At 38.6% G+C, this 26014-nt stretch overlaps 2 protein-coding genes across 3 annotated transcripts; both read left to right on the plus strand.

Moving 5' to 3' along the window:
• Positions 1 to 9305: 9305 nt before the first annotated feature.
• Positions 9306 to 16030, plus strand: LOC105040733 (uncharacterized). The gene is made up of 3 exons (XM_010917392.3): positions 9306 to 9487; positions 9866 to 11848; positions 15576 to 16030. Exons 2-3 carry the CDS (start codon positions 9946 to 9948, stop codon positions 15722 to 15724), a joined length of 2052 nt encoding a protein of 683 aa, XP_010915694.1. The 5' UTR covers positions 9306 to 9487; positions 9866 to 9945; the 3' UTR covers positions 15725 to 16030.
• Positions 16031 to 17128: 1098 nt separating this feature from the next.
• On the plus strand, positions 17129 to 24540 carry LOC105041497 (uncharacterized). Of its 2 annotated transcripts, none has more exons than XM_073254528.1 (3): positions 17129 to 17419; positions 18605 to 18885; positions 22006 to 24540. In XM_073254528.1, the coding sequence occupies exons 2-3, from the start codon at positions 18644 to 18646 to the stop codon at positions 24284 to 24286; spliced, it is 2523 nt and encodes an 840-aa protein (XP_073110629.1). In that variant the 5' UTR covers positions 17129 to 17419; positions 18605 to 18643; the 3' UTR covers positions 24287 to 24540. The 2 variants fall into 2 exon arrangements, with proteins under 2 accessions (XP_073110629.1, XP_073110630.1); XM_073254529.1 differs by having other exon boundaries at positions 18615 to 18885.
• Positions 24541 to 26014: the final 1474 nt, after the last annotated feature.

A 26014-nucleotide genomic window follows, 5' to 3' on the forward strand; every position in this document is an offset into this window, starting at 1 on the left:
CAATTCCACATCTTGGAGAGATTCAAGGGAAGAGAATCTATGGACGTCCTTTAGCTGCAGTCGTGGACTAAGATTCTTCCCCCGTACAAGCGGGTTAGGTGAAGCCAGAATTTGAATTGGAATTCCCATGATATGGGCAGGAATATTGTTGGGAAAAAGAAGCAATATTGCAATCATCCCATACACGATGTTGGTTCAGAAGATTGGGGACCATGTGATTAGAATCAAACCATTTATTGGAAATCCAAGGTTAAGTGAAAATGTTAATCTGATCTGCAGACAAGCAACCACTTGAAGTAACCACCAACATAATGGCCCCGGTGATAGATGTTGAAGTGCAGAAGATTGCATTGGCATTTTATACCGACAAGGGGTCCTGGAATTTATACTTTGCATGTAGCAATTTGCTCCATAAACCCCGAGGGACCTACCTACAAAAGCCTGATGCTTAATTCTCAAACCTTGCATGCCAAGACCGCCTGCATTATAATCTGAACGCGTAAGCTCCCATGAAATTAAATGGTCTTGTTTGATCAGGAGAGTGGACACAAAGTAAAAGCACGACATGAAGTATTAATAATCTTTAGAGTTATAGAGCAGTCTCTCCAAATTTCTCAATTACGGTGGCTCGAAATGCCCATTTGCTAAAATGCTTTGGAGGAACCGGGCTTCTGAAAAGATCAAAGCCTTTTTGTGGTTAGCAACAAGGAATTAGCTATTAATAGATGAGGTGTTCACAAAAAAAGATTGAAATGTAAGCAATGGCTGCATTTTATATGGCTCAAATGTAAAAAACTGTTAATCATTTTTTTTTTTTTAGATGTATACTCATTTGGAGTTTATGGACTACTCTAAATTACAGCTTAGATTGAAAGGAAGGTCACCTTCATTCCTGGACCTTTGGACGAGTTGGAAAAAGAAAAATAAAAGTTATTTAGACAATGAGAAAAGGAACATACTTATAGTTAGGATTCATTGGGAGACACAGAGAAAGAGAAATACGTATACCTCTGCAATCAAAAAAGAATCTATCAATTTTATTTGGCAAAACATCTTTTAATCTTTTAGAAGCCGGAGTATTCTCTATCTATCTAAAACTATTACTGAGGTATAAAGCCCTTGGAAGAGATTTGAAAATTTGGTATTGCTCTCTAGTTTTTTTTTTCTAACCATCACTTGTATATATCCTATAACTTGTTTCTGTTTCTTATTATAAAATATGTGAGGGGGTATGTAACACCCCGGCCCAGAATCAGCCACAGCCTACAAAAAAAAAAAAAAAAAAAAAAAAAAAAGAGAAAAACAGAGGAATCGGGAGGAAGAAGACTCCCGTTGAGAGTCTTCTTCCCACCGTGAAAAGGAGAGAGGAATCCGAGTAAAAAATGGATTCCTCCTCTATAAAACCCCCTCTTCCCCTCCTAAACAACCCATAGTGATCACCGGTTCTCTCTCTCCTTTCTCCTTGTTTTCTCCGGTTGAAGTCAAGGTCTTCCGTACTTGTGCTCGCCGGAAATTGGAGCTGACGACATTGCCGGAGCTCGAGGTAAGCCCCTTCTCTTTTTGCTCTCCCTCTTCCCTTTCTCCCCTGGCCCAAAGCCTCGCCGCCGGCCACCGTTTTTGCCGAAAATCAGTCGCGAAAGAATCTCCCTGTTTTTCGATCTCTTCTTGATTTTTCCCGACCGAACCCTGCCGCCGGCCGTCCGCTGCTGGCCACCGCCGGCCGAACTCCATCGCCGGCCGTTGTCGGATCTCCGGCCAAGCCACCGGAGCCCGAGCCACCGAGGGGGGGGACCTCACGGTCCTCCCCTGTTTCAGCCAAGGGAGGCCGCGGGAAGAAAAGAAGAAGGAAGAAGAAGAAGAAAAGAAAAGAAAAGAAAAAGAAAAAAAAGAAAAAGAAAAAGAAAAGAAAAAAAAAAGAAAAGAAAAAAAAAAAGAAAAAAAAGAGAAAGAGAAAAATAAAAATAAAAATAAAATAAAAAGAAGAAGAAGAAAGAAAAATCTTTCCTCTCTCCTCTCTCTACTTTCTCTCTCTAGTTTCTCTCTCTATATTCTCTTTCTATTTTCTCTCTCTAGATCTTTCTCTCTTTTTGTAAATTTTATCTCTCTAGAATCTTTCTACTCTCTCTGATTGCATCACAAACCTTAGGATATATTTGAATTAAAAATATGATGAATTGAGATTGCTCCGAAATTCGTGCAGTAGATCTGATCCCAGTCCGATCCTATTCGAAATTTATAACACTTGATTCATATTAAGTCACCCTGATAGGACCTCTGATGGTCTCGACCATGATTGCCTCATCGGAAGGATACGAAGGTTTCTCTCTCCACTTTATCTTCTTACTTTCTCTCTCTAGAATTTTCTCTCTCTTCATGGATTTTCTCTCTCTAGAAGTCTTATGGATCAGTGGAGGATCCAGATACTTAGGTAAATCCTAATTTTGGTTAATCCTAAGAGAGATCCTAGATTTGTGTTATCAGGTCGATTATCGGTAATTTTCTCCATATATGTGATCTTTATATTGATCAGGGTTATGAAGAGATGATTGTCTGCATATGATATTGAGTGGAATATCTTGTTAGAGAAATTCATAAATCAAAGAAGAACATTGATTTCTGTGTTTGGATCAGTCACCGATAAAGGTAAGAATCCCTGTACATGATCACTATTATGTATATGCTATTTTGCTGTTGGTCTTGCATCGTTGGTTTTGCATCGTCGGATTTGAGATCGATAAATTTATTATACCTAAGATACTGTTATTTGATTTTGAGCATGAGTATGTTATGTCAATATATATGTATCAGAGATTGATGGCATGATTATATGGATATGACATATCTGAATTGATCATAATGCAAGACAGAATTGATTGATGAAATCAACACATAATGATTAAATGAAAAGAAAGAGATATATGGTATGGACTAGCCTTATCATGTGGAACATCCGGCCAGGAGCTTATGCTTGGGATAGCCCGCCAGGAGCTTATGCTTGGGACAGCCCCCACTGGCTTACAAGTGGATCAGCCGGCCAGGAGCTCATGCCTGGGACAGCCCGCCAGGAGCTTATGCCTGGGACAGCCTCTCACGGGCTTTGGTACGTGGGACAGCCGGCCAGGACCTGATCCTGGGACAGTCTTAAAAGACTTTTTAAATGGATTCAATCCGGAAGATGACTGAGGTATAGACTTGGATAGTCCAGAGCCAGAAGGAAACTTTTAAAAATCATGTGATTATGAAAGGAGAAATGAAAGATAAGACATGAAACAATTGTTGAACAAAAGTGTTTCACCTGTTAACATATGATGGTGCATCTATTTTGACAAGACAGAAAATTTATGAATGTTTGCATTATTCTGGACATTGAACATGAGATTTTATATTTTATTGCTTATCCTTATTTTCAGACTATATTACTATATCAGTGTGATATGGAAATTCTTACTGGGCTATAAAGCTCACACCCCTTTATCTTTCTTTTCTTCTCAGAGTTACAAGATGTCCATGGTTGGCTATGGTATTGATTTGTGAGTGAGCGGATGCATAGATAAAGTACCGTTGATACTTGATCAGAGGATTGAAGGAATGTTAATTGTAATTATGCAAGTTTTATGAATTATTGTTGAAATTAAATATTATGGTTGATAAGATTGTAATGATTTAATTTGGCCTTGCATATTCTTTAGGGCTTGCTCTAAGGAGTGTGCGGCCATCACGTATCCGACTCGGGTGTTGGGTTCGGGGCGTGACAGAATGGTATCAGAGCTTAGGTTATGATCATTAGGGATTATGATATAAGTGACTAGAATATTACAGAGTGATATCAGAGCTTAGATTATGATCATTGGAGATTACGATATAAATGATTTGGATGTGATAGAATAATATCAAAGCTTAGGTTTAAGATCACTAGAGATTATGAAGAGATATTAAAACTTTATATAAGATCAGTAGGATAAGTGATATCAAACTTTGGGATTATAATCACTAGAGTATGATTGATAATATCAGAGTTTAAGATTTTGATCATTAAAGGTATGATAGAATGATATTAGAGTTTAGGTTATGATCACTAGAAAATATGATTTAAGTGGTATTTGAGTTTAAGGTTATAATTATTCAGAATTGTAATTCTAGTGATATCTGAACTTAGGTTATGATCATGAGGAACATGATAGATATAAAAGAGAAGATTCAATATTTAGATTTCAAATCAATAGATATTAAGATGAAATTTATGTATAAGTAACATATGTTATCTATAATAAAATTGACGAGTTATATCTTGGATTTCCATTAGTAGGGTGGCCTGAATATAAGAAGAGTTGACCTTGAAATGAAGTGGGAGGTATTGATAAGTTATGTTGAGTATACTAGATGATTTTGGAATATAAAACTTATATGATCGAAGATCATGATATTTTTTTTAATTTCGATGATAATTGACTGAGCATTATGAATTTTGGACTTATCAAAAGAAAGTTAATTAGGGTATGGTCTAAGAAGAAATTACATCATATGAGAGAGAAATATTTTTAAACATTGAACCTATAAGAGGATTATATATGAAACTCAATGAAAAATATACTTGAACTTTATTATGAGAATATGAGATATATATCTTGGTGAAATTTTTAATTATTCAAAATATCATATTCGGATGTGATTTTTTTTTTTTTATCTTTCAAGTTGCATTGAATTTCAAGTCAAAAGTTTATTTTTCTAAGTGGATCAAAAGTATTTTGATATTGTTGTTAAATTAAAGAAAAAAATTTATTTTGTCAGAGTATGATATACAGGTTATGATAAAATCTTTAATAATTCATATTATTATCTTTGGATTAGATTTTTTTTTTGTGACTGTTGAAGATGGTGAAGTGTATTAATTATTCAAGTCAAAGTTTGAATTTTTAAATTGATCTAAGACATCTTACTAGTGTTAAAGTTTGAATGACTTATACAAGGGACAAGATTTTGTATAGATTTATTGATTAATATTAAGAGTTATGATGAAGAGAATTCTATAAGAAATAATCAAGTTGATTCTACTTAAGGATGTTGGCTTGAGTCCTTCTAGTTTGTCAAGTTAGAAGTAATTCTTTTAAAAAGGAAGATTGATTTAGAAATTATCTAAATGATTGTAAGATAAATCTAAGGTTAACTCCAACTGATTCTAGATATGTTGGATTCTTGAAGAGTGATGAAACTTATGCAATGATTTCAAATATAGAAAGTGGATCAAGATTTAATTTTTATATGCTATACTCAAAGGTAGTAAAGATAAAAAAACTTAAAATTTTGTCCTAAGTCTTATATGAAATTTGAAGGTTGAATCTATTCTGGATTGATCTAACATATAAAGATATTTTTATCTTTGATATAATTATATAAATTGATAAATTAAGATCAAAGTGCGCAGCAAAAGCATGGTGGGTTAAATTGATTAGAAATATTAATTCTTTGATTCTGAAGATATTATGGAATACATTAGTTGTTAATAAAGAATAATTTTTTTATCTGATCATAGTCGGATAATTTTTGTTAGTAGGTTACTTCATTGTAGATAATGCCAAGAAAGTCTAGATATCTCAAGTTTATTAATAGCTTGATAGTTCTGATATTAGTTCAAACTTAGAATGTCCTGACATAGATCTCATATTTTTTTTTTTAAATCTAATATTGTTACTTGAACTAATATAGAAGATTGAGATTTTTCTTAAGATGAGAGTCTACATATAAAATTTATTGGAAGGTCAAGAGAAGAAAGAAATCGATAATCGTGAAGAGTGTCCAATGTTCGACCTTTCTTTATTTACTTTCTATCAAGGGTAGTCTGAGATAATTATGAATTTCGAGTGAAAGGTATTAGACAAATAATGGTAGTATATTAATACAAGTTCAAAATATTACAGTTCTTCAAAAAAGTTGAGAAATCAATAAGAAGGGATGAGTTTGAGATTTCAAATAATTTTTGTTATAACAAGATCATGAGAAATAAAAGACATTATTGTAAGCTTGAGAATGATATGAAGAATGTATACTTTGAAATATGTCTCAACAATATAACTTAATTTCGAGGACGAAATTATTTGAAAGGGGGAGAATGTAACACCCCGGCCCAGAATCAGCCACAGCCCACAAAAAAAAAAAAAAAAAAAAAGAGGAAAACAGAGGAATCGGGAGGAAGAAGACTCCCGTTGAGAGTCTTCTTCCCACCGTGAAAAGGAGAGAGGAATCCGAGTAAAAAACGGATTCCTCCTCTATAAAACCCCCTCTTCCCCTCCTAAACAACCCATAGTGATCACCGGTTCTCTCTCTCCTTTCTCCTTGTTTTCTCCGGTTGAAGTCAAGGTCTTCCGTACTTGTGCTCGTCGGAAATTAGAGCTGACGACATTGCCGGAGCTCGAGGTAAGCCCCTTCTCTTTTTGCTCTCCCTCTTCCCTTTCTCCCCTGGCCCAAAGCCTCGTCGTCGGCCACCGTTTTTGCCGAAAATCAGTCGCGAAAGAATCTCCCTGTTTTTCGATCTCTTCTTGATTTTCCCCGACCGAACCCTGCCGCCGGCCGTCCGCTGCTGGCCACCGCCGACCGTTGTCGGATCTCCGGTCAAGCCACCGGAGCCCGAGCCACCGAGGGGAGGGACCTCACGGTCCTCCCCTGTTTCAGCCAAGGGAGGCCGCGGGAAGAAAAGAAGAAGGAAGAAGAAAAGAAAAGAAAAGAAAAAGGAAAAAAAGAAAAAGAAAAAGAAAAGAAAAAGGAAAAAGAAAAGAAAAAAAAGGAAAAAAAGAGAAAAATAAAAATAAAAATAAAATAAGAAGAAGAAGAAGAGAGAAAAATCTTTCCTCTCTCCTCTCTCTACTTTCTCTCTCTAATTTCTCCCTCTAGATTCTCTTTCTATTTTCTCTCTCTAGATCTTTCTCTCTTTTTGTGAATTTTATCTCTCTAGAATCTTTCTACTCTCTCTGATTGCATCACAAACCCTAGGATATATTTGAATTAAAAATATGATGAATTGAGATTGCTCCGAAATTCGTGCAGTAGATCTGATCTCAGTCCGATCCTATTCGAAATTTATAACACTTGATTCATATTAAGTCACCCTGATAGGACCTCTGATGGTCTCGACCATGATTGCCTCGTCGGAAGGATACGAAAGTTTCTCTCTCCACTTTATCTTCCTACTTTCTCTCTCTAGAATTTTCTCTCTCTTCATGGATTTTCTCTCTCTAGAAGTCTTATGGATCAGTGGAGGATCCAGATACTTAGGTAAATACTAATTTTGGTTAATCCTAAGAGAAATCCTAGATTTGTGTTATCAGGTCGATTATCGGTAATTTTCTCCATATATGTGATCTTTATATTGATCAGGATTATGAAGAGATGATTGTCTGCATATGATATCGAGTGGAATATCTTGTTAGAGAAATTCATAAATCAAAGAAGAACATTGATTTCTGTGTTTGGATCAGTCACCGGTAAAGGTAAGAATCCCTGTACATGATCATTATTATGTATATGTTATTTTGCTGTTGGTCTTGCATCGTTGGTTTTGCATCGTCGGATTTGAGATCGATGAATTTATTATACCTGAGATACTGTTATTTGATTTTGAGCATGAGTATGTTATGTCAATATATATGTATCAGAGATTGATGGCATGATTATATGGATATGACATATCTGAATTGATCATAATGCAAGACAGAATTGATTGATGAAATCAACACATAATGATTAAATGAAAAGAAAGAGATATACGGTATGGACTAGCCTTGTCATGTGGAACAGCCGGCCAGGAGCTTATGCTTGGGACAGCCCGCCAGGAGCTTATGCCTGGGACAGCCCCCACTGGCTTACAGGTGGATCAGCCGGCCAGGAGCTCATGCCTGGGACAGCCCGCCAGGAGCTTATGCCTGGGACAGCCTCTCACGGGTTTTGGTACGTGGGACAGCCGGCCAGGAGCTCATCCTGGGACAGTCTTGAAAGACTTTTTAAATGGATTCGATCTGGAAGATGACTGAGGTATAGACTTGGATAGTCGAGAGCAAGAAGGAAACTGTTAAAAATCATGTGATTATGAAAGGAGAAATGAAAGATAAGACATGAAATAATTGTTGAACAAAAGTGTTTCACCTGTTAACATATGATGGTGCATCTATTTTGACAAGACAGAAAATTTATGAATATTTGCATTATTCTGGACATTGAACATGAGATTTTATATTTTATTGCTTATCCTTATTTTCAGACTATATTACTATATCAGTATGATATGGAAATTTTTACTGGGCTATAAAGCTCACACCCCTTTATCTTTCTTTTCTTCTCAGAGTTACAAGATGTCCATGGTTGGCTATGGTATGGATTTGTGAGTGAGCGGATGCATAGATAGAGTACCGTTGATACTTGATCAGAGGATTGAAGGAATGTTAATTGTAATTATGCAAGTTTTATGAATTATTGTTGAAATTAAATATTATGGTTGATAAGATTGTAATGATTTAATTTGGCCTTGCATATTCTTTAGGGCTTGCTCTAAGGAGTGTGCGGCCATCACGTATCCGACCCAGGTGTTGGGTTCGAGGCGTGACAGGGTAGCACTTTATTGCTTTTTTTTTTTTCTTTCAAAAATAAATTAAAAAAAAAAAGTTATAGAGCAGTTAACCACGAAGTAAGTTAGAGTTGACATCATTATTTATCAAACACCGTACCTGTCTCCCATTTCATCTTGAATGCACGTCATACACAACATTTGACTTGCACGCTACCGCAAGATTATTCGACTCCACACTTATTAGATGCATCCTCAAGGGTAGGATACGTGGCTCCAATCCGTAGTCCACAAGAAATGTTAATTAGCTTCGACGATTCGGATGCATAATACGTAGACCCCTTTCCACCCCCCGCCCTCTCCCATCAACAAAGAAGTGCCGGTCAAGCTCAGTATTTGATCTTGGAAATAATTTGGCTACTCCGTGCGGTGCATCGCGTGCACGGCAGAGGATCCTTGCCCCAAATTTCCAACTTGCCTGTGGTCGCATGAGAGAAGTCAGCGCGCAGCCACCAAATACGTTTGGATTGGGGGGACGGCCGTTGAGCCAGGAATTTAAATTTCAAATTCCCATGAAGTCCCGGTTTAATGTTACAGTGCCGAGAAACTCCCCAACAAAAGCCCACATTTTCCCTAACCGCTTGTCCAAAAACAGCCCCCGTGCCTCCTCCTCCTCCTCCCGAAGAAGCTGCCAAGTGTTGGGGTCTAATCCCTCCCCACACTTTGTTCATTTCTTCCCCAGATAGCCCCTGCCTCTCCTATTACCAGTTATCTCCGGAGCATCCATCCTGTTGAGTTGTTTTCCAAGTTTCATGCATCACCCTCGAATTGAATTCTTTCAGTCTATCCTCTTTTATCTTCTACTATGTCTTGTATTGCAATGGTATTCGCAATCGTGTTGTTCTGCTTAAGTCTGTGATACTAAAGAATCATCAGGTAAGTACCTATATTCTCGTAGTTCTCAGGTTTTTGTGATGAAATTGTATACTACATTGCTAAGATATTGTATGCTAAATTATTTTGTTGCTCCCGAAATGCATTTGGTTTCATCAAATTCACATGAACTTGATTGCAAAGATGAAAAGAATTGCCGCTTTCACCAATAAAATCTTCCTATTCTTTCACCTCCTTGATTTTGTTGCAGGAAAAAAAGAAGAAGAAGATCCTGATCATTTTTTATCATATATTTTCCATCAATCGTTCATTTTTCTCATAGAAAAATCTTTTCTTGAAGAAAAAGAACAGCAAGATCTTGATTTAAAGGTCGAAATATGTAATGTCTGATGGGCAATATTTATTTCTTTTTTCTCTCAGACAGAAGATTGAGAGAATTCAGCAGAAAAGAGACGGCCAATTTTTAAAAAATATCGCATTTTTCCTTCCCCGCTTTTCCCATGGAGCAGTTCCGTCAGGTAGGAGGGGTTTTGGGAAGCCTCAAGGCTCAGATGGTATTTAAAGATGAGATACAAATCAATCAGCGCCAATGCTGTTTGTTGGTGGATGCCTTCAACCACGCCTTTGAAGTGGTCGCAGAGGAGATGAGGCAGTATCTAAGATTCGAAGAGAGATTCTCGAAGTGGAATGCACTAGAGAGCCCACTCAGAGAGCTTTACAGGGTATTTAAGGAAGGAGAGCAGTATGTCCGACAATGCTTGGAGACAAAAGATTGGTGGGCTAAAGCCATTTCCCTCAGCCAGAATTGTGATTGCATCGATTTCCATCTGCACAATTTGTTATGGTGCATCTTTGTTGTGCTCGAGGCAATTGAGAATGTCGGAGAGATCTCAGGTTGTGATCAAGAAGTGATCCAAAAGAAAAGGCTTGTCTTCATGAAGAAGTATGAGCAAGAATGGATGGATCCACATCTCTTTCAGCACAAGTTTGGAAAGAAGTACTTGATTTCCCAAGACATATGCAGCAGACTGGATAGTGTCCGGAAGGAGGACCATTGGATTCTCTCAGAAATGACTTCTGAGAGGAGAAATTCAGGTTCCATGCCTCTAGCAAAGCAAGAGAACCAGCTTGCTGAGCTTCTTTTAGCTCCAAAAGGGAAGCTCTTTCCAAGTTCAGTGCTGGTGAGGTCCAAGGACTACCAGGTAAGAAGACGATTAGGGAGCGGGGGGCCCTACAAGGAGGTCCAGTGGATGGGAGAGAGCTTTGCCGTTGGGCATTTCTTTGGGGACATCGAGCCATTGAAGCAAGAGATCTCGCCCGTGTCATCTCTGAGACACCCAAATGTAATGCAGATCATGTATGCTTTCTCTGACGAGGAGCGGAGAGAATTGTTTCTGGTTATGGAGCTCATGAGCAAGGATCTCTCTAGTTATATCAAAGAAATATGCTCCACAAAGAGAAGGCTCCCCTTTCCTCTGCTGGTGGCAGTGGACATAATGCTACAAATTGCAAGAGGAATGGAGTATCTCCACTCTTGTGGGATATATCATGGAGATTTGAATCCATCCAACATTTTAGTAAAACCAAGAAATTCAAATCCAGATGGCTACTTGCATGTAAAAATCCAGGGAATTGGGCTACCGAGTTTGAAGAAGCCGAGAGCTTCGACAAATCAAACAGCTACAGATTCATGCATATGGTATGCACCTGAGGTTCTTTCAGAGCAAGAACAGTCAACAGAGCCTAATGTTTCCAAATGCACAGAGAAAGCAGATGTCTACAGTTTTGCAATGATTTGTTTTGAGGTGCTAACTGGAAAAATACCTTTTGAGGATGATCACCTTCAAGGAGATAAGATGAGCAGAAACATAAGGGCAGGCGAGAGGCCGCTATTCCCATTCCCATCTCCAAAATACCTCACTAACTTAACCAAAAGATGCTGGCAGGCCGACCCTTCCCAACGACCAAGCTTCTCTTCTGTCTGTAGAGTTCTTCGTTACATCAAGAGGTTTTTAATTATGAATCCAGATCGTGGCCAGCCTGACCTACCAGCTCCACCAGTGGACTACTTTGATCTTGAAGCGAAGCTGTCCAGGAAGTTCACAACATGGGCAACTGCAGAAGCTCTAACAGTCTCCGAAGTCCCCTTTCAGATGTTCGCTTATAGAGTTATGGAGAGGGAGAGGACTAATCTGAACTTTAGGGAGAGGAGTTCAGAGTCAGGGAGTGAGGGGGCAACGTCGACATGTGGAGATGAGAATGGCTTCAATTTGATTGGTCAGGAGGATCCTTTCTCAGCTCCTGTTGGTTTGTTAAAATCACCAACGTCACCTCAGGTCAGTCCTGACACCAATAGGAAAGCATCCGCAAAGAAGACGATTGGAAAACTCAAGTTACAATCAGGTAAAATCAACAAGCTTCTCTTTTGGCTTTCGGTGCAATATTGTCTACTTTTCATTCAGTCTTTTTGCAGTTCTTCATATGTAAATTCATTTTCTTGTTGGAATTTTGATTTGTTGAAGATGTCTGCATGAAGTGCGAATCTATTATATGGATATGTAGATTAATTTTAAGTTGCATATGCTATGTAGACTACATTCTCTGTGACAAGTTAATATCTGCGAATTGTTCACAATGCAGTAATAATAGTATCAATAGGCTGAAACACTCAGCTCAAGTAGAAATTCGGCTATCAGTCAATTGATGCTACTGCATATTAACACTTCACTGAACAAGCAGGGCTACTTTCAAGAAGCTGGATTGGAAATAAATGTCTGTTAGCTTTATTTTGTGCTTCTTTATAAAGTTGCTACCAGTGAATTTTAATTATTAGTCCTTGTATTTAGCATAGGAAGCAACTTTTTCAAAGTTTTTTTTTCTTTTTAATACACTTTTAGTGAATTTTAATAACTAATCTTTCTATTTAGTATAGGAAGTCATGTCATCTTTTTTTTTTTTTAATGGTAATAGTATAGCATCCAACTTCAAATATGTTAGAGCCCTTGAGTTTCAACAATTATACCCTTGACTAACATGGAGCCTCTGTCATGCCCCGAACCCAACACCCGGGTCGGATACGTGATGGCCGCACACTCCTTAGAGCAAGCCCTAAAGAATATGCAAGGCCAAATTAAATCATTACAACCTTATCAACTATAATAATTTATTTCAACAATAATTCATAAAACCTTGCATAATTACAATTTAAATTTTTTCAATTTTCTGATCAGATACTATGACACTCTATTTATCTTTCTGCTCACCCGTAAATTCAGATCATAGCCAATCATAAGTATCCTGTAACTCTGAGAAGAAAAAGAAAAATGAAGGGGTGTGAGCTTTACAGCCCAGTAAGAATTTCCATATCACACTGATATAGTAATATAGTCTGAAAATAAGGATAAGCAATAAAATATAAAATCTCATGTTCAATGTCCAGAATAATGCAAACATTCATAAATTTTCTGTCTTGTTAAAATAGATGCATCATCATATGTTAACAGGTGAAACACTTTTGTTCAACAATTGTTTCATGTCTTATCTTTCATTTCTCCTTTCATAATCACATGATTTTTAACATTTTCTTTCTGGCTCTGGACTATCCAAGTCTATACCTCAGTCACCATCCGGATCGAATCCACTTAAAAAGTCTTTCAAGACTGTCCCAGGATGAGCTCCTGGCCGGCTGTCCCACATACCAAAATCCGTGAGAGGCTATCCCAGGCATAAGCTCCTGGCGGGCTGTCCCAGGCATGAGCTTCTGGCCGGCTGATCCACCTGTAAGCCAGTGGGGGCTGTCCCAGGCATAAGCTCCTGGCGGGCTGTTCCACATAACAAGGCTAGTCCATACCATATATCTCTTTCTTTTCATTTAATCATTATGTATTAATTTTATCAAATCAATTCCGACTTGCATTATGATCATTTCAGATATGTCATATCTATATAATCATGCCATCAATCCCTGATACATATATATTGACATAACATACTCATGCTCAAAATCAAATAACAGTATCTCAGATATAGTAAATTCATCGATCTCAAATCCGACGATGCAAAACCAACGATGCAAGACCAACAGTAAATTAGCATATATATAATAGTGATCATGTACAGGGACTCTTACCTTTACCGATGACTGATCCAAACACAGAAATCGATGTTCTTCTTTGATTTATGAATTTCTTTAACAAAATATTCTACTCGATATTATTTGCAGATGATCATCTCTTCGTAACCCTGATCAATATAAAAATCACATATGGAGAAAATTACCGATAATCGACCTGATAACACAAATCTAGGATCTCTCTTAGGATTAACCAAAATTAGGATTTACCTAAGTATCTGGATCCTCCACTGATCCATAAGACTTTTAGAGAGAGAAAATCCATGAAGAGAGAGAAAATTCTAGAGAGAGAAAGTAGAGAGAGAAAGTGAAGAGAGAAACTTTCGTATCATTCTGATGAGGCACTCATGATCGAAATCATCAGAGGTCGTATCAGGATGACTCAATATGAATCAAGTGTTACAAATTTCGAATAGGATCGGACTGGGATCAGATCTACTGCACAAATTTCGGAGCAATCTCAGATCATCTTATTTTCATCTTCAAGTTTATCCTAGGGTTCATGATGCAATCAGAGAGGAAGAAAAGATCCTAGAGAGACAAAATCCGTAAAGAGAGAGAAAAGTCTAGAGAGAGAAAATAGGGAGAGAATCTAGAGAGAGAAACTGGAGAGAGAAGATAGAGAGAGGAGAGAGAAAATTTTTCTCTCTTCTTCTTTTTATTTTATTTTATTTTATTTTTATTTTTATTTTTCTCTTTCTCTTTTTTCCCTTTTTTTTCTTTTCTTTTTCTTTTTTCTTTTTCTTTTTTTTTTCTTTTTCCTTTTTCTTTTCTTTTCTTCTTCTTCTTTCTTCTTCTTTTCTTTTCCCGTGGGTTCATTTGGGCCGAAACAGGGGAAGAATTAGAGGGACGTTTGTCCATGGTCCGACGGACTGCGGTGGCATGACCGGTGGTCGGCCAGCAGCAACCAACGGCGGTGGAGCCAGAGATGGCCGGCGATGAGGTTCGGCCGGTGGGCAAATTAGAAAAATTGAAAAACAGGGGACCGCCCCTTTTTTCTTGAATTTCTCCGGTCATTGGCCGATCACCGGTGGCCATGACCTTCGGAAAACATAGGCAGAGAGGTGGGGGTCCAAACCTAAGGGTGCGGCACCATGGATAGCGGCGCTGGTGGCCGGAAAAGGGAGAGAGATGGCTCGGCCGAACAGAGCAAAACAGAATCTCCTTTTCTTCTCGATTTCTGGCAAAATCGGCTCGCCGACAGCGAAGTTTGAGGCCAGAGGAGAAAGGGAAGAGCGAGAGAAAGAAAGGTCAGAGCCTTACCTGAGCTCCAGGGGCTTCTTTGACCTTCAATTTCCGGCTAACACGAGAAGAGGCTACCGCGGCTTCTACGGAGAAAAGGAGAGGAATCGGGCTCGAAGATCACCGGTGGAGGGTCTTGAGAGAGGGAGAGGCTTATTTATAGGGGATCCTAGAGTTCTAAAAGACCTAGAATCCTTCTCCGATCGGGATTCATCGGAGAAGAAGACTCCCTTCGGGAGTCTCCCTCCGTCCCCCCTTTTTTTTTTTTTTTTTTTATCTGGGTTATTACAGCCTCATAGAAGTATCTTTTTAAGGCAATACAAGCATCAAGCATGTGGTGTTTGTCAAATAATAGCTGAGTTTGGTGATTGAGTTTCTGAGTTGAGGACTCCATTATCTATAACAATTTGTTTGCGAGTTAACTCCTGGAATATATTTTGAAATTCAAACACAGAAGCCAAATGGTGCAAATTATCTATTTTCAGAAAAATGTGCAAACTAGAATTTTTAGGGAGGTAGTTTGAGTCCTCTAGTTCTAAAAGTTTTGCGGCTCCGAATTCAACTGGAATTTGACATGCAACACTTTTAGTCTTAATTGTATTTAATCTTTTTCTGTATATGTGGTATTCCGTTTTGTAAGAAAACCTGTTCCAATAGGCCAAAAATAAATTTCTGTGCACGTGATAAGAGTAATGGCCACAAGCTGATCACCAAATTTAATCACTAATATCATCTTCGTGTGCTTGACTCTCACAGGACAGCATCAAAAAGGAGCAGTAAGACCACCACAAAAAACAGTACATGCATACAATATGAAGATGAAATCCGAAAGCCACTTGCAGACGGTTGCCATGAGCCCGAGGAGGAGGTTTTCTGGGCATGCGTCAGATTCAGAGTTAGCATAGTCCTTCAGGCCCAAATTTAGAACAAAGTGCTTGTCGTTACTTCAAGGGGAAAAACAAAGACCAAAGAGGAGTATTTTAGCAGACTATATATATGTAAATAAATTACACCCACATTTTCTTATGTAGAAATTCTCCCATTGTTCAACATCACAAAAGGGTTTTAGACTTATAGGACCTTTATCAGATGTTCCTAGAGTTTTAAAGAAAACAGCTGTTAAGTTTCAAGCATCAGTCATACTTTCAAAATAACTGCTCCCCAAATTAACAGATCTCATGTGAAAAACTATGTACAAGCTCATTATTCTATCAAGATAGATGATATTGCAAGACAGTTGTTTTTATATGGTGCCTCTCTTGAGTACATACGCTTATGCCATTGAACTTCTTGGTCCTTCAGTGTGAGCTATTTGCCAGTCATAGGCCTGTAAAGAGGAAGAGGTGCAGAAGGCCGCCTAGGAGGTTAAAATTTAAAATTATGTAGCGCTAGCCATCCGTAATGGTGATATATGCATCATGGTCGAGGCACGGACCTCAAAGTCCGCGGTGAATCGCACGGCCCTCTCGGTCGGGGAATTTCTATTCCACCTGGACTTCCTCACTCCTATAAAAACCCTAATCCATAAACATGTATATTAATGGCGAATGGACCACCATGACCCCTCCCTCTGGCTCAGGTTCGCCTGGGTTCGAGATGCGCATCCGCTTCGTCAACCACGCGCACAACGGCTGGGACAGCGCGGTCTCCCTCCACCCGCGCATCGACCAGCTCCGGTACAAGTACGCCCCCATGGGGGAGAAGCTGGGCAACGTCGACGGCGCCCGCCAGGCAATTGGGCGGTGGATGGAGTGGCAGCCCGACGCAGATTCGAGCGGCGGTATGGTGAGGTTGGCCGGGCTCGCGCCGTCTATGGGCGGATCATCGCTTGCCATCCCGGCGCCGATGACTTCATGATCTTATTTTTATTCTCCATGGTTTTGCATGTAGGTGGGGAAGAACGTTCTTGGCGGATGCAACGTTGCTGGAACTTCCGTTTCCACGATATTAATAAATAACTATTTAAACATAGACAATTTTATTACTTCTTTGCATTTAACTAATGATATTTGGAGGTTAACTATGTAATACTTTTCCAATAAAAATGTTGTTTGGACCAATGGGCGTTATTTATTGATGGCCAAGTATCCGGTATTTGTCGTATTATCATTTTTTTTTTTTTTTTGTGAACACTTTTTCTTTTTTCAAAATACATATTATGTTGGATAAAAATCGAAAGTTGTAATTCGGTGCCCATCAATATAGAACTAGCAACTAATAATTACCTCGGTGGAGTTTAGCTAGAAGAGCTACACGTCATCTTGCCAACTACCACCCAGTTAAGCACGGCTTATATAAACCAAAATACTACTCTCTTCTTTCCCAGGGATATGATTTCCAAAAACTGTTTCTGGCTTCTTTCCTGCCTTCAAACCCTCTGATTTCTTTCTCCCTCCATTTTTTTCTTCAGGAACTAATTCTACCCTTTTCTCCCGAATCCCAGAAGAAGTCTCTGTTCTGGTTGCGGGTCTTCTTTTGAGAAAATCTGAGGCCTCCTCTGTTTTGCCAGAAGACCAATTCTGGGGCTCTGAGTTCCCAAGAAGAAAGAAAGCTCGGCAAGCATGTTCTTGCTCTTGTAATTGTTTTCCCATTGCTATAAGGTAATGGAATCGAGATGCTTCTCTCTTTCCTTCCTTCTGTTGCTTTTTCTTTCTTTTCTCTGTTTCACATCTTGTTGCAATTGAAGCAAAAGTCATCTGTCCTTTAAGAGCTGTGTTTCTTTCATTTATCTCAATTCGTTTGGGATGGAGAAGAAAACAAGCCAAATCATACATGGAAAAAGGGGCCCAATTTTATTTAGCTTTTCTTGCATTAATTCTAGTCTTAAGAAGTGTCAATGTGTTTTTCTCGGAAAAAAATGTGGCAAGGCGATTGTCGAACAGTTTTTAGATGCAATGGAACCAAGGATTTCAGTAGGAGTTGTGGTACTGATAGTTTGTCATATCTTGTAGAATCTTGAACCTAAAGAGATCAGTCAATCTGACACTAATAAAGGTTCTTTTATAGTAGGGGTTAAAGAAATGAAAGAAACACAGCTCTGTTCAACTTCTTGGGACAATATCATGGTAAGAATTGGAAATCTGGTTGCAAAATGGTTTTTAGATGCCGTGGAACCAGAGATTTCAGCATGAGAAATTCTTGTAGTCATAGTTCTCATATCTTGTGGAATCTTGAATCAAAAAAGATCAGGTGGTTTTTGACACGAAGAAAGGCTATTTTCTAGAAGATGTTTGCATTTCCTGCTAAATTCATGGGTCAGTAGTCTTGTTCTTTGGAACCATTAGTGAAACGTTAGAATTTTTGTTAGATCTTGCTTTTAGATTTACAAAGATATTAATTTTTGTATCAAAAAGAACAATTCTTGGATTCTGATTTTTTTTTTCTTTTTTTAAAAAAAAGCTTTGAAGTCTGAAAATTGATCTCATATCTGTGGTTACCAGGAGCCAAAAAAGGGAACGGATCATTCTTTTCTTGTTAGGTTCCTAATGGAAAAAGTTTGCCCGTATTTGGTTATGGAAGTAGCTAAACTTGAACTATATAGCAATGACAGATTCTAGGGATTTAACAAAATATTATTGTCTAACTTAATCATGTTATTGGCTGGAAAATCAAAATAATTCCTATTCTCTTTGGATGATTTTAACAGTCTTAATGTTAGGATTTGGTCATTGATTATATATATATGCTCTTAGCCTGAAGCATACCCTGCCTTATGATGATTTGTTATGCTTAAATGATGTTCAATGCAATGTAAGAAATGACAAAGTGCATGCCCAAAATTGTAGCAAACTCAAGACATTACTCAAGAAGGTGAACTGGGAAAAATGGATACTCATGTTGGAGATGTGGAGACCCCAGTGGAAGGTATGGCGCTTCAGGCTGATGATGGTGGTCTGGAGAATTCTAAATCTTCAGAAAGTTCAGATAGACAGCACCAAGATAAAATTTTGGAAAAATGTATGGAAAGTTGCGAGAAAGATGAGACAGAGAAGCACAAGGATGGATCTGATATTGAAGGCCCACAGAATAAGGACAAAATTCATGAACTACAGCAAAGAATTGACAGGTAATTTGAAAGGATTCTTTTCTTAATTTAATATTACAAATATATACCATGGAAGGAACCTTACATATATAACTGAATCTTTATATTGACAATTAAGAATTGCTCTCTCTCTCTCTCACACACACACACACACACACATACACGCACGCACAACACACGCACGCACAGAGCAAAGCTTTCAAAAATGTTCTCATCTGCAGTCCAAAGAGCTTTCTGGTACAATGTACAGAATTTCTGGAGATCAACATAACTAGATCTTCCTTTTAATATTTCTAATTATTGTAAGTGGTTAAACAGCTTTGTGAGGTAATGATGGATTCACATTACATCAGGGGATGGTTTACATATGAAGTGGTTGTAACACCCCGGCCCAAAATCAGCCACAGCCCAAACCAAAAAAAAAAAAAAGGAAAGAAACAGGGGAGAAGACTCCCGAAGGGAGTCTTCTCCCTCCGTTCAACGGCTCCCAATCGGAGTCGGAGACAAGGTCTCTTCGGCTCTATTTAAGGAGGAGATCCCTCCTCTCTCCATTTCCATCGAAAATCCTAAGCTCAATCGGCGGCAATCGCCGGAAAATCCACCGCGGAAGACCGTCCCTGTGCCATCCAATTTCTCGCTGGAAAAGCTTCGCCGGCGATGGAGGTAAGCCTCCTCCCCTTCCTCTCTCCTTCCCCTTCCTTCCCGTGCCGATGTGCACGCTCGCCGGCGACTGGAGTCGTCAGATTTTGTTGCGAAAGAAATCCTTCTTTTTGCCGTTTTCCATCGCTGGTGGTCACCGCCGACCACCGGTTTGGCCGCCTCTTGCCGTCGGATCACCTCTCCTTTGGCCGCCGACCATCCCCGCGCCGGCTGTGCCGCCGGCTGGCCAACCAATGAGGGGATCAAAGATCCCCTGTTACGGTCAAAAACAAGCCTGCGGGAAGAAAAGAAAAGAAGAAGGAAGAAGAAGAAGAAGGAAAAGAAAAAGAAAAAGAAAAGAAGAAGGAAAAGAAAAGAAAAAAAGAAAAGGAAAAAGAGAAAATAAAAAATAAGAAGAAGAAGAAGAAGAAGAGAGAGAATTTTCCTCTCCCTCCTTTCTCTCTCTTTCCTCTCTCCTCTCTCTACTTTCTCTCTCTATAATTTCTCTCTCTAGTTTCTCTCTCTAGATTCTCTCTTTAGATTTTTTTCTCTCTCTTTATGAATTTTATTTCTCTAGTGTCTTTCTCTCTTTGATTTCATCATGGATCCTAGGATAAAATTGAGATGAAAATAAGATGATCTGAGGTTGCTCCGAAATTCGTGCGGTAGATCTGATCCCAGTCTGATCCTATTCGAAATTTGTAACACTTGGTTCATATTGAGTCACCTTGATAGGACCTCTAATGATCTCGACCATGATTGCCTCATCGAAAGGATACGAAGATTCTCTCTCCACTTTCTCTCTCTAGAATTTTCTCTCTCTTCATGGATTTTCTCTCTCTAAAAGTCTTATGAATCAATGGAGGATCTAGATAATTAGATAAATCTTAATTTTGATTAATCCTAAGAGAGGTCCTCGATCTGTATTATTAGGATCGATTATCGGTAATTTTCTCTATATATGATTTTTATATTTGATCAGGGTCATGAAGAGATACGATTGTCTGCATAAGATATCGAGTGGAATATCTTATTAGAGAAATTTATAAATCAAAGAAGAACATTGATTTCTGTGCTTGGATCAGTCACCGGTAAAGGTAAGAATCTCTGTACATGATCATCATTATATATGTTATTTTACCGTTGGTTTTATCTCCTTGATTTTGCATCGTTGGATTTGAGATCGATGAATTTATTATATCTGAGACATTGTTATTTATTTATGTGATTTTGAGCATGAGTATGCTATATCAATACATATGTATCAGCGATTGATGGCATGATTATGTGTATGACATATTTATTTCACTGCAAAAGATGAATTGATTAATGAAGTTAAATATCATAATTTTATGAAAATGAAAAGAAAGAGAAATATGGTTTGGACTGGCCTTGTCATGTGGAATAGCCTGCCAGGAGCTTATGCCTGGGACAGCCCCCACAGGCTTATATGTGGAAGAATATGATCCGAGAAAGATCATGAAGAATCTGATCCGAGAAAGATCATGAATGATTTGATCCGAGAAAGATCATGGCCACTTTGATCCGAGAAAGATCATGAATATTTCGATCCGAGGAAGATCACAGAAATCGATCCGAATAAAAGATCGTCGTATGATCCTGGTAGTCCAAAGCCAAAGCCAAAGCCAAAGCTAAAGCTAAAGTCAAAAAGAAAAGGATTAAAGATGATGTGATAATAGAAGAAAATGGAAAGATAAGATATGAAACAATCGTTGAATAAAATTATTTCACTTATTAACATATGATAATACATTCTCTTTTGATAAAACAGATAATTTATAAATATTTGCAGTATTCAGGACAGTGAACATCGACTTTTATGTGTTATTGCTTATCTTTATTTTCAGATTATATTATTATATTGGTGTGATATGGGAATTCTTACTGGGCTGTAAAGCTCACACCCCTTCATCTTTCTTTTCTTCTCAGAATTACAGGATGCTTATGGTTGGCTATGGCCTGGATTTATGGGTGAGTAGAAGGATAGATAAAAGTGTCATAGTATCTGATCAGAGAATTGAAGAAATTTAAATTGTAATTATGCAAGATTTTATGAATTATTATTGCAATTAAATATTATAGTTGTTAAGATTGTAATGATTTAATTTGGCCTTGCATATTCTTTAGGGTTTGCTCTAAGGAGTGTGCGGCCATCACGTATCCGACCCGGGTGTTGGGTTCGGGGCGTGACAGTGGTTGGGCTGCATACTTGTTTACATTTTTCTTAAGTCCTTTATACTTCAATTTTTTGCTTTTTGTTTTTGAGTTAAGTTTCATATCATGCGCCATGGTTTTGAAATTAGTCCTGGTTTCTGACATGAAAATTTACATCTTAGACTTGGTCTTGAATATTCTTGGGGCTAAATAATGGGTTCTAGAATTGGCAAGCAAAGTTATTCGTATGTGGTGGTAATTTTTCTCTGGCTTATTAATGCTGTGGTTGATATGCCGTGGAAGAAGTAACAAAAATTGGTGTTACAGCGATGTCGAACCTGGAAAAACTCAAGAAGATGAAGCAGGAGATTCAATGGCTTCCATAGAATCACCTCTGTCGCTAAAGGCAGAGAAAACCACTAATGAAGAGATACTGCAAGGTGAACAGGATGGGAAGACCTTGAACTTAGAAGATGTGCCAGTTGAGTGTCAGAATCAACAGGATGCTAAGAGGATCATTGATGATCTCAGAAATAAAATTGAACAACTAAAAGCTGCAAATTCCAAACTGCAAAATGACATTGATGAGCGTTCTATAACACTCAGAAATACAAATCTGGAGGTGGACAGTTGCAATGAGGCATTGAAATCTAAAGAAGGGGCAGATAAATATACAAGTCCTGCATATGCCTTGCAAACTTTATCAGCTCAGAATGTGCTACATGACACAGAAGAAACTGAAAGCCTAATTAGTCAACCAGTGAACCCACTCCCTGAGCAGCAGGATCAAAGCCAGTTGGAAGCACAGAAGTCAGAACTTGAGAGAGAATTTAAAGAATTGCTAGAACAAAGTCATCAAAGTCAGAAAGAAATAGATAACTTACGGGATTGTCACAGTGAGTTAATTGAAATGATTGAAACTGCAAAAACTGCACGCAAGGTGAAGCAAGAGGGGATCAAGAGGGACATTAGTGACTGCAAGGAAGAATGTGGAGTTATTGAAAGATGTATCAGGACATGGTCGCATAGGATGCAAATCTTGGAAGAAGAGTGCAGGCAAATGAAAGAAACAGCAGAACCCATGATATATTCTATGAATGATGCGGTTCTCCGACTGCAAAATGAAGTTATGGAACGGTTCGGGAATATCCAGATGCGGTTATCTGACTTCAGAAACAAGCTTCAGATAGAGAAGGCAGAGTTGGCACTGCATCATGAGAATCAAGGACTGGAAATTGAGAACACTAAGATCGGGAAGGAACTTCAGACTATGCGTCTGCTTATCAATGAAAGCAAAGAATTAAGAGCTGAGCTATATGATGAGGAAAGAGTCAATAGAATGCTGGCCATTTTATGCTCCAGGAATGATGATTCTGAAGTCCAGGAAGGGGGAGTTGGTGATTTAGTGGCTTCTGGTGACATATATCAGTCAGACGAGGCAGAGAAAACCACAGACAAAGAGACACTGCAGACTCTGCAGGATGAGAATGGTTTGAACTTGGAAGATGTCACAATTACTAGTGAGAAGCAACAGGGTTCTAGAAAGATCATGGATGTTCTTACAAGTGAAATAGAACGGCTTAAAGCTGAAAATACGAGACTGCAGATTGGCATTGATAATATGAATAACATGCTAACAGATACCAATCTGGAGGTGGACAATTTGAACAAGGCACTGAAAGCTGTGGAAGGGGTGGGTGAATTCATAAGGCCTGTGGGTGCCTTGCAATCTTTGTCAGCTCAGGATGGGCTGCATGAAACAGAAGAAGCTGAAACCTTAATCAGTCAACCAGAAGCAAGTCTGTCCCAGGAGCAGCGAGATCAAAGCCAGTTGGGAGCACAGAATTCAGATCTTGAGAAGGAGATTCAAGAAATGCAAAAGCAGAGTAGTCTTAATGAGAAAGAAATAGATAAATTGCGGGTCTATGGCAATGCTTTAATTGAAATGATCGCAACTGCTAAAACTGCACAGGGAAAAAGAATTGAAGAGACTTTGAGGGACATAGAAAACTGTAAGAAAGAATGCGAAGTGCACAAACAATATATTCAGAGATGTTCAGATAGGGCGGCAACCTTGGAAGAAGAGTGGAGGCAAATGAAAGAAATAACGATGCCCACAATACATTCGCTGCGCGACACACTTCTCAGCCTGAAATTAGAAGTTGAGGAACAGTTTAGGAATATGCAGATGCGCTTATCTACCTGCAGAGAAGAGCTTCAAGAACAAAAGGCGAAGTTGATCACAGTGCATCATGAGAATCAAGAACGCACAACTATGAACCGTAAGATGAAGAGGGAACTTCAGAGCATGGGTACAGAGTTTTTAGCGATGCTGGAGGAGATGGAGAAATCAGGACACGGACAACATGATGCGGAAATGGTGAAGAAAATGGAAGATGTGGCCACGTCTGAGAAGATGCTGGAGGAACTGAAGATGAGAAATAAGGATCTGAAAAAAGATCTGTCCGCTCAGAAGACAGCAAAGAAAGACGCTCTGGGGCTTTTGTCGCTGCAGCTTGAACAACTTGCTGAAGAATGCTGGAGGCTCTGCGAAGGTATTCATGACAGACAAAGCATATGGCAGAGGTTAAGATGGATGTTTCATTAAGGAAAGCTCTAATGCACAGCTAGGCAATGATTTCAGTAATTCCTGTATCAAGATCTTTCCTGCAGCATCTTTAGTACAAGTATCCAGTTTGGTTATCACCTTCTCTTCAAGAATGTCTCTGGCAGAATTTGTGAATGATCAGTCACTGCAATAGATCTGTAACAGTGATTGTGTTTGAGAGATACTAAGTCATACTCTTGGCATTTATTTGATATTCGGATTCAAGCCTAAATCAATATTTTGTTCGTCTATTATATTGGGGAAAAAAATGTGAAATAATATTTCTTTTTCTTCTTTCTTGGCAGCATGACTTGAACTTGTCAATCCGAGGATAGGATATTCCCCATAGATGCTGAATCATTTGGGTTGATTGAGCTGGGCTTTGTTTGTCTTGTGGCAAGGAAATAAGAAAATGTACTTCTGTTCATTCGAGCTTTCTAGTTAGATAATAGCTTGGTATTCCGAAGCTAAGATATTTCAAGCAGATAACCTGATAGATTTCACCTGAGATGGTAACCTGATAGATTTCACTTGAGATGGACGCTCTCCACTTAGAAAAATGCTTTTTAAAGAACTAAAATGATCTTCTATATATGCAAAGTCTGTAGTTATTTGGTATCACAGTAAATGTGAATCTTCAGCATAATTGCCCCTGTTCGGCCTACTGTCCCTCCAGCAAAGAGATGAAGTGCTTTCCATCTGTGGTAGCTTTGCAGATTAGCTAACCTGGAATCTGAGAAAGTGTAGATGCTTTTTAAAAAACAAAAGCAATAGGCTTTTTCTTTTTTTTCAATTAAATTCATGCAAGGTGTACCGGTTGCCTCCTGAAGCCAAATTTTGAATCTGATCTTGGAACCATATCTTTTCCATAGGCTTCTTAGCTGATTTTTTTTGTTACGGATATCTGAGATGAAGTTAATGTCACGCCTCGAACCCAACACCCGAGTCGGATACGTGATGGCCGCACACTCCTTAGAGCAAGCCCTAAAGAATATGCAATGCCAAAATAAATCATTACAATCTTAACATCCATAACAATTAATTTCAAATATAATTCATAAAACCTTGCATAATTACAATTTAAATTTCTTCAATTCTCTGATCAGATACTATGACACTCTATTTATCCTTCTGCTCACCCGTAAATCCAAGCCATAGCCAATCTAAGTCATCCTGTAACTCTGAGAAGAAAAAGAAAGATGAAGGGGTGTGAGCTTTACAGTCCAGTAAGAATTCCCATATCACACTGATATAGTAATATAGTCTGAAAATAAGGATAAGCAGTAAGATATAAAATCTCATGTTCAATGTCCAGAATAATGCAAACATTCATAAATTTTCTGTCTTGTCAAAATAGATGCATCATCATATGTTAACAGATGAAACCCCTTTTATTCAACAATTATTTCATGTCTTATCTTTCATTTCTCCTTTCATAATCACATAATTTTTAACCTTTTCTTTCTGGTTCTGGACTATCCAAGTCTATACCTCAGTCACCATCCGGATCGAATCCACTTAAAAAGTCTTTCAAGACTGTCCCAGGATGAGCTCCTGGCCGGCTGTCCCAAGTACCAAAGCCCGTGAGAGGCTGTCCCAGGCATAAGCTCCTGGCGGGCTGTCCCAGATATGAGCTCCTGGCCGGTTGATCCACTTGTAAGCCAGTGGGGGCTGTCCCAAGTATAAGCTCCTGGCGAGCTGTTCCATATGACAAGGCTAGTCCATACC

Source organism: Elaeis guineensis, chromosome 3, assembly GCF_000442705.2.
Source record: "Elaeis guineensis isolate ETL-2024a chromosome 3, EG11, whole genome shotgun sequence".
Classification (NCBI taxonomy): Eukaryota; Viridiplantae; Streptophyta; class Magnoliopsida; order Arecales; family Arecaceae; genus Elaeis; species Elaeis guineensis.

What these genes read in the sequence shown, in the direction of transcription:
- LOC105040733 (XM_010917392.3), top strand. Translation starts at nt 9,946, where the DNA reads ATGGAGCAGTTCCGTCAGGTAGGAGGGGTTTTGGGAAGCCTCAAGGCT. An exon ending in AAAACTCAAGTTACAATCAG is followed by an intron (nt 11,849 to 15,575) that starts GTAAAATCAACA and finishes TGACTCTCACAG; the next exon opens with GACAGCATCAAAAAGGAGCA.
- LOC105041497 (XM_073254528.1), top strand. Translation starts at nt 18,644, where the DNA reads ATGGATACTCATGTTGGAGATGTGGAGACCCCAGTGGAAGGTATGGCG. An exon ending in CTACAGCAAAGAATTGACAG is followed by an intron (nt 18,886 to 22,005) that starts GTAATTTGAAAG and finishes TTGGTGTTACAG; the next exon opens with CGATGTCGAACCTGGAAAAA.